General features: G+C 55.7%; 1 protein-coding gene across 1 annotated transcript; it reads right to left on the bottom strand.

Annotated features, from left to right (window-relative positions):
• Window positions 1-3,048: 3,048 nt before the first annotated feature.
• On the bottom strand, window positions 3,049-7,073 carry LOC125702151 (protein MANBAL-like). The gene is made up of 4 exons (XM_048965068.1): window positions 7,032-7,073; window positions 4,941-5,039; window positions 4,318-4,512; window positions 3,049-3,859 (listed from the first exon to the last, which is right to left on the bottom strand). Exons 3-4 carry the CDS (start codon window positions 4,465-4,467, stop codon window positions 3,671-3,673), a joined length of 339 nt encoding a protein of 112 aa, XP_048821025.1. The 5' UTR covers window positions 4,468-4,512; window positions 4,941-5,039; window positions 7,032-7,073; the 3' UTR covers window positions 3,049-3,670.
• Window positions 7,074-7,573: the final 500 nt, after the last annotated feature.

Here is a 7,573-nt window from a genome sequence, read left to right as displayed (position 1 = left end):
CTTACATGTGGTTTTTCTGCTAGAAATCCCTGTTTTTCCCACTAAATCTGCGCTTTTTCCTCTGAAATATGGCTTTTTCTGCCAGAAACCCCTGTTTTCCACTTAAATCTAAGGTTTTGCCCCTTAAATATGGCTTTTTCTCCCAGAAATCCCTGTTTTCCCCTTAATTTGTGGTGTTTTTCCTCTGAAATATGGGGTTTTTCCCCTTAAATACGGCTTTTTCTGCCTGAAATCCCTGTTTTTCCTCTTAAATCTGGGGTATTTCCCCTTACATGTGGTTTTTTCTGCTAGAAATCCCTGTTTTTCCTTTGAAATCCCGCGTTTTCTTGCAGAAATGCCTGTTTTCAACTTAAATATGGCTTTTTCTCCCAGATATCCCTGTTTCTCCCCTTAAAAACAGGGTTTTTCCCCTCAAATATGGCTTTTTCTGCTAGATATCTCTGTTTTTCCATTAAATCTGGGGTTTTCTCCCAGACATCCCCGTTTTTTCCCCTTATATCTGGGGGTTTTCCCTTAAAAATGGCTTTTTCTCCTAGAAATCCCTGTTTTTCCCATTAAATCTGGATTTTTCCCCATTAAATATGGCTTTTTCTCCCAGATATCCCTATTTTTCCTATTAAATCTGGTGTTTTTCCACTTCAATATGGCTTTTTCTCCCAGAAATCCCTGTTTTGCCCCTTCCGTCTGGGTTTTTTCCCAGAAATCCCTGTTTTTCCCCTTGAATCCGGGGTTTTCACAGAACTGTAGGGGTTGGAAGGGACCTCCAGAGCTCATCGTGTCCAACCCCCTGCCAAAGCAGTTCCCTACAGCAGGTCGCACAGGTCGGCATCCAGGCAGGTCTTGGACATCTCCAGAGAAGGAGACTCCCCCACCTCCCTGGGCAGCCTGTTCCAGTGCTCCGTCACCTCACTGTACAGCAGTTCCTTCGCACATTGGTGCAGAACTTCCTATGCTGCAGTTTCCAGCCGTTTCCCCTCGTCCTGTCTCCACTCACCACTGAAAAGAGTCTGGCCTCGCCATTCAGCCCCCCACACCTTAGATATTTATAGACCTGGATCAGGTCCCCTCTCAGTCTTCTTTTCTCCAGGCTGAACAGACCCAGTTCTCTCAGCCTTTCTTCATAGCAGAGATGCTCCAGGCCCTTCACCATCTTCGTGGCCCTCCGCTGGACCCTTTCCAAGAGATCCCTGTCTTTTTTGTCCTGGGGAGCCCAGAACTGGACTCAGTGCTCCAGATGAGGCCTTACCAGGGCAGAGCAGAGGGGGAGGATCACCTCCCTTGACCTGCTGGCCACGCTCTTTTTAATGCACCCCAGGATGCCCTTGGCCCTCTTGGCCACAAGGGCACACTGCTGGCTCATGGCCGACCTGTCATCCACCAGGATACCCAGGTCCCTCTCCGCAGAGCTCCCCTCCAGCAGCTCATCCCCCAACCTGTAGTGGTGCATGCAATTATTCCTCCCCAGATGCAAGACTCTACACTTGCTTTTGTTAAACCTCATCCGGTTTTTTTTTTGCCCAGCTCTCAGCCTGTCCAGGTCTTGCTGAATGGCAGCACAGCCTTCAGGCTGTCAGCCAATCCTCCCAACTTTGTATCATCACAAACTTGCTGAGGGTGGCCATTATCCCCTCATCAAGGTCATTGATGAAGATGTTGAACAAGAGCGGACCCAGCACCGACCCCTGAGGAACGCCGCTGGTTACAGGCCTCCAACCGGCCTCTGCACCACCAACATCGACCCTCTGTGCTCTGCCAGTCAGCCAGTTCTCAACCCACCTCACTGTCCACTCATCTATCCCACACTTGCTCAGCTTTGTTATAAGGATGTCGTGGGGGACAGTATCAAATGCCTTGCTGAAATCAAGGTAGGCTACATCCACTGCTCTGCCCCCATCCACCCAGCCAGAGACAACATCATAGAAGGCCACCAGGTTGGTCAAGCACGACCTCCCCCTGGTGAACCCGTGCTGACTGCTCCTGATAACCTCCTCTTGTTCCAGTTGTCTGGAGATGACATCCTGCACAGCTGTTCCCTCACCTTTCCAGGGACAGAGGTGAGGCTGACTGGCCTATAATTGCCTGGGTCTTCCTTCTTGCTCTTTTTGAAGACCGCAGTGACATTGCCTATCCTCCAGACTTCAGGCTCCATTCCCCTCAAGTCGTCCCTGGACTCATTAAGGAAAAGGGTGACAGAGAACAAAGGGGAAACCACTGGCTACCAATGTGACAGCTTCCCACGGGGGGGAGGGGCGGGGAAGTTTGGTGGGAAAGAAAACACCAGTGAATTCTGTTTCTCTCCACCTCAAGAAGGCTTTCCTCACTCTCTCACCACAGCCTCATAGGCAAGTTGATGACATACCAGCTAAAAAAGAGGGCTACGAGGTGGGCACAAAACTACCCCAAGGGCCAGACAGAGAGGGCTGCGAGAACTGGCAAAAAGCTCAGCTGGAAGCCAGTTAATAGAAAGGTGCCTTGGCCTCTGCCCAGCACCAGTAACGTTCCACCACTCCATCAGGGCCCTGGCAGCACAGTCTGCAGATGATGCAGAGGTACAAGGAGCAGTTTAAACAGCACATCATCGTGCAGTAATTCAAACGCAGGAACTCCAAGGAGCGACAGGAAAACACTTGGCAAAGCAGTCGCCCCTCATGGCTCAGCAAAGCGCCCTCGCAGCGCCCTGGCACAACACGCGGTGCTGCCGTAACGCGCCTGAAGCCACTGGAGCTGCAGCAGCGCAGCACGGCTCGGTGTCCTCCAAGCTCGAGGCTGAGCTCTGCTCCGAGGCACATTCACCTGCCGCCCACCCGCTGCCCTCTCCTCCTCCCCGCCCCCAGCGCTGCTCTTCACACCATCCCACCCACACCTCCACTCCTCGTGCCCCAACGCCAGGCTGATGTGCAGGCCACGGCTGCCCGCGTGCAGCTGGGCTTCCCGGGGCAAACAGCAACCCTCAACACAGCCCAGGGCTGAAAAAGCCACCAGGAAGAGAGGCAAGCTCCAGGGGCTGAGTGCAGGGACGCCTTTCTTCCTCCCGGGCCGCTTCCCCTCCTTCGTGCTTTTGCTAGCGGTCCTTGGAGAGCAAGGGCAGGCTCACAGCCTGTGGCCAGCAGTTACAGGTGGGCTGAAAGGCCACCCGTTGGGAAGACCAACAAGGAAACGGGGGAAAACCAGCAGAATTTCAGGGGAGAGCCAACCGGTTCATGGCCCCACGATTGCCAGCCCAAGCACGGGACCTTTTGACCAGCTACGGAAAGAGGCAGCACCGTGTGGAAAAAGTTGGTTTCGCTTTTATTCAATGTAAAAGGCTCTGGCTTGTATTTATCAACACAGCCCAAAATGAAACCCCAGCGCCCAGGGTTTCTGCTTAGCAATGAGTCAATCAGCCTCCAGGCAGACACAAGGAGAAGCCTGACCCTGTGGCTACGTCAGCTCCTCTCCCTCCAGGCCCGGCTAGCCGTACTTCAATCTCACACTAGACCGGCCCTGGCCCTGAAGAGACGCAGCCTGAAGGAACACAGCCTCTCCGTCTCTTGCCATAGATGAAGACCTGGCTCTGGCAAGCCCTCTTTGCTTGGAATGCAGCACAAGCCCTTCCCTTCCAGGTGCCTCAGTTCCGCTGCCCTGTCCGTGACAGAGAAAGCACGGCCATGCCACAAAACCGGACGCTGACTCAGTCCGCTGCCTTTGGTGCCACCTCCGAGGAAGCATTCCAGCTGATTCGAGTGTCCTGTGGGCCTTCTCGCTCAAGCCCTGCTCGGTTCTTTTTGCTCTCCTTCTGGGCTTTCTTCCTCAGCAGAGCAGCACTTGCCTTGGCTTTCTTCACTGTCTCGCCAGACCGAGTCCCAAGACTGTGCCAGTCCTACAAGAATCAAGGCACAAACGGTCAGGGAACCTTCACCGCTAACAAGTGGCTGACAGCTCGCGTGAGGAGCTCAAGTCACTGACCGGGCAGCTGTGGCTGCCAGCACTGCAAACCGCCTTCCTGACATCAGGGCACGCCAGAAACTCCCCTCTATCTCCGTCCCCAAAGTCCCATACGAACTGGAACCCAAAGCCATCTCCTGCAAGGCAGCGCCTGCACACGGCTTGGATACTGCCCGGCAGCACACACAGCACAGCAGCAGCAGATGAGCTTGCACCTCCAGGCTCCTTGCGTGCCACCACGAACAGCACGCACGCCCAAGGAAGGGCAGAACAAACTGCCGCACTCTCAGCAATGCCAGGGCGCGCTACCGTAGGCAACGGCTCCAGCTGGTTCCCTCCCAGCCCATTTCCTCTGCATTTCTATCAACCTCTATCAAACAGAGCGCTACTTACTGTCTCTGGGCACTTGGGAACTGGCAGGGTTATGGCCCACACGCACACAAGCTGGAAAACGGCTCCAAAGAAGAGGCCGGAGCGCAGCACGTTCTCCATCAGCGTGGGCTCACGGATCTCAGGGGGCGAGAAATGCAGCTCAGCCGCCATAGCGCAGACAGCCTGCTGCTCTGCTGCTCTCCAGGAGGCTGCTTTCTACAAGGGGGAAACGAGAGCCATCATTCCATTCGTGCGCCCCGACGCTGTGACTTCCTGCTAGCAAAAACTCCCAGCGTAACTCACAGACGTGCTCTCAAGATATCCTTGGTCTTCCGACCCAACCACAAGGAGGGACGCCAAACTTGCATTTCAGCAAGAGCTGAACAGGCAAGAATCAACTTCTCCCTGAGCTTGATCGCACACGCACGACCACCGTCTCATGAACACTAACAACAATAGTATTCCTACCATCAGCTGCACATTTGCATCTACCTGGGTACGTACGTGTTCACGGCCTTGCTGCTGCTGTGCCGGACGGCACCAAGCACAGCAATAAAGCACGCAGAAAGCCCATCTGCTGAGGACAGGGGGATGAGCTGGGCTCACGCCTAAGCACTGCTTACTGCAAAGGAAGGCACACCTACCTGGCAACGGCCACGCAGGATGCTCGAGACACAGTCACACACTGTTCTCCTGAGGCCCAACGCAATGTCGCAGCCACTCACACTCTGCTCCTCGACGGTCTGCAACACAGAAGTCACAAGCTGCAAATTCAATCCATCCAAGATGCCATCGGGCCTCCGTGCTCACGGCACTCGCACTCATGCCTTCGCATGAGCAATCAGGCGTGTGCTTACCGAGTGAGCGCTGCTCACTGCCACTTGACACCAGCAATCTACCCCTAACTGTCAAGTATGAACAGGAACCTATGCCTAACACTAAAACACTACAAGTAACCTATGCCTAACTCTAACATAAGAACAGGAACCTATGCCTAACACTAAAACACTACAAGTAACCTATGCCTAACTCAAGAACAGGAACCTATGCCTAACACTAAAACACTACAAGTAACCTATGCCTAACTGTAAAATACGAACAATAATCTACTCCTAACACTAACACTAAACACTAAAATCAACAACAACAACAAAACTATAACTCCTGCAGCATTTAAATGGGAAGAGGAGAACTTGGCTCCCCAGGAGGCTCGGAGGAGGAGCTGATGGAAACTCATGCCACCCAGCTAATGCTGGGGGTGGGGGCCGCGCAGCGGGTAGGGAGCCGAGCGCCTGGACCAGCGGCGGTGGGACGGCGCCGATGCGGGGCCTGGCACGGTGGTGTGGTGCCAGGCCAGCTGTGCCGCAGGCGGATCCACCTCCATGGGCTCATCCGGAGGTGGATCCACCTCCATGGGCTCATCCAGAGGTGGATCCACCTCCATGGGCTCCACGGAGGTGGTCACAGCGCTGGTCCAGGCGCGATGGAAACGGAATCGCTGCCCCCTCCTCCGCTTGATCTTCAAGGCGGCCCCCCTCCTCCTCTTTGCTTCTGGGAAGCCAAGCTCCCTCTTCCCATTTAAAAGAGGGCAAAATTCGCCCCTCGCTCTCTTCGCTGCTGGCATGGCTGCCAGAGCTCTCAGAGCGAGTGCGTTGGCCGGGGCAGCGGTGACCAAGGTGACGGCTGTGATGCGGCGAAGGTTCTAAAATGGCAGCCGCACTGCTGGCAATGGCGTTCCACATAGCATGAGGAGGGGGCTGGAGGACAGGGCACGGGACGGCAGCTAGAAGGCACTCCCCGTGCCCAGCGGGCAGCCCTTCTCTCCGGCAAGCAAGAGGCCACAGAGGAGCCGGCCCCGAGAAAAGGGCCCTCGGCCTCCTTCATCCTCTCCCTTCTTCCACACGGGAATCTCTTGGGGCTGGCACACGCAGCACACAGCGCCATGTTCAGGGGCCTCCCGAGCCCAGCGCCAACAACAGCAGGCTCCAAAGCGCACCTCACCACGCCTGCCTCCTGGCACACACAAGCTCCGCTTTCCACCTTAGCACCCAGCGCCTCTTCTTGCGCCGTGAGGGCGGCGGATTCAACCATTCCCTACCAGAAATACCGCCAGCTGCATTTTCATTACAATCACTCTCACTCCATTCCACATCCGCGCACAATGCTGGCACACACACACGGGGCCACCCTGGCTCACCGATGCCTCGCGGGGACCCACACAACAGCATGAGCCAAGCAGGCAGAAACGTGCCGTGCTCCTGATTGATGGCAGTCTGAAAGTCTCCCTCTCCCTCCCCCCCACTCTACTAAGGCAGCACTTCTCCCAAGCAACAAACACAATCACACACAACTGCAGCCCTGCCTCGTCCCGACAACGGACGTCCACAGGAAGCACATCTTCACAAACCTTCTTCCAGCTCCGCACCCTCCGGCCAACACAGCACCCACGCGCCTTGCTCCACTGCCCGCCCGCCCGCCCGGGCTTTGCTGGCGACAACTAGGCCCGACGGGGCCTCCTCCTTCACACACCCCAAACACCAACGAAGCTCCGCACTCGCACGGCCTTCCCTGAGAGGAAGCTGCCCCCCGACCCCGCACCACTCGCCGGCGCCGCACGCATCGCCTCTGCGTGCCGGCAGCACCGCCAGCTCCTCCCCCGAGCGCCCCTCCATGCCCCCGCACCCAGGCCCGACCCCGTTCCCAGCACACAGCCCGCTCCTCCCGGCCCCGCTCACCGGCCCGGCGCCGCCATGCCGCGCTGCCCCGGAAGTGCTCTCCGCCGGCACGAAGCACTTCCTGCCCCGGCCCTACCAACCGCCTGCGGCGTCACGTTGCTAAGGGCGGCCTGGGGGCGGCCCGGGACCTGGACGAGGGGGAGGGGCAGCTGGGGGGGGCCGCTGCCGGTTTCCCCTCGGGTGGCGCCGGCGGCATGTTCTAACAGAAATCCCTGTTTCTTTCCCCTTAAGTCTGTTTTTTTTTTTTTCCCTTAAATATGGCTTTTTCTGCCAGAAATCCCTGTTATTCCTGTTAAATACAGCTTTTTCTGCTAGAAATCCCCGTTTTTCCCCTTAAATACGACTTTTTCTGCCAGAAATTCCTGTTTTTCCTATTAAATCTGGGGTATTTCCCCTTACATGTGGTTTTTCTGCTAGAAATCCCTGTTTTTCCCACTAAATCTGCGCTTTTTCCTCTGAAATATGGCTTTTTCTGCCAGAAACCCCTGTTTTCCACTTAAATCTAAGGTTTTGCCCCTTAAATATGGCTTTTTCTCCCAGAA

The sequence above is a fragment of the Lagopus muta genome, chromosome 18, assembly GCF_023343835.1.
Source record: "Lagopus muta isolate bLagMut1 chromosome 18, bLagMut1 primary, whole genome shotgun sequence".
Lineage (NCBI taxonomy): Eukaryota > Metazoa > Chordata > Aves > Galliformes > Phasianidae > Lagopus > Lagopus muta.
This window is presented reverse-complemented; position numbering and strand designations above follow the sequence as displayed.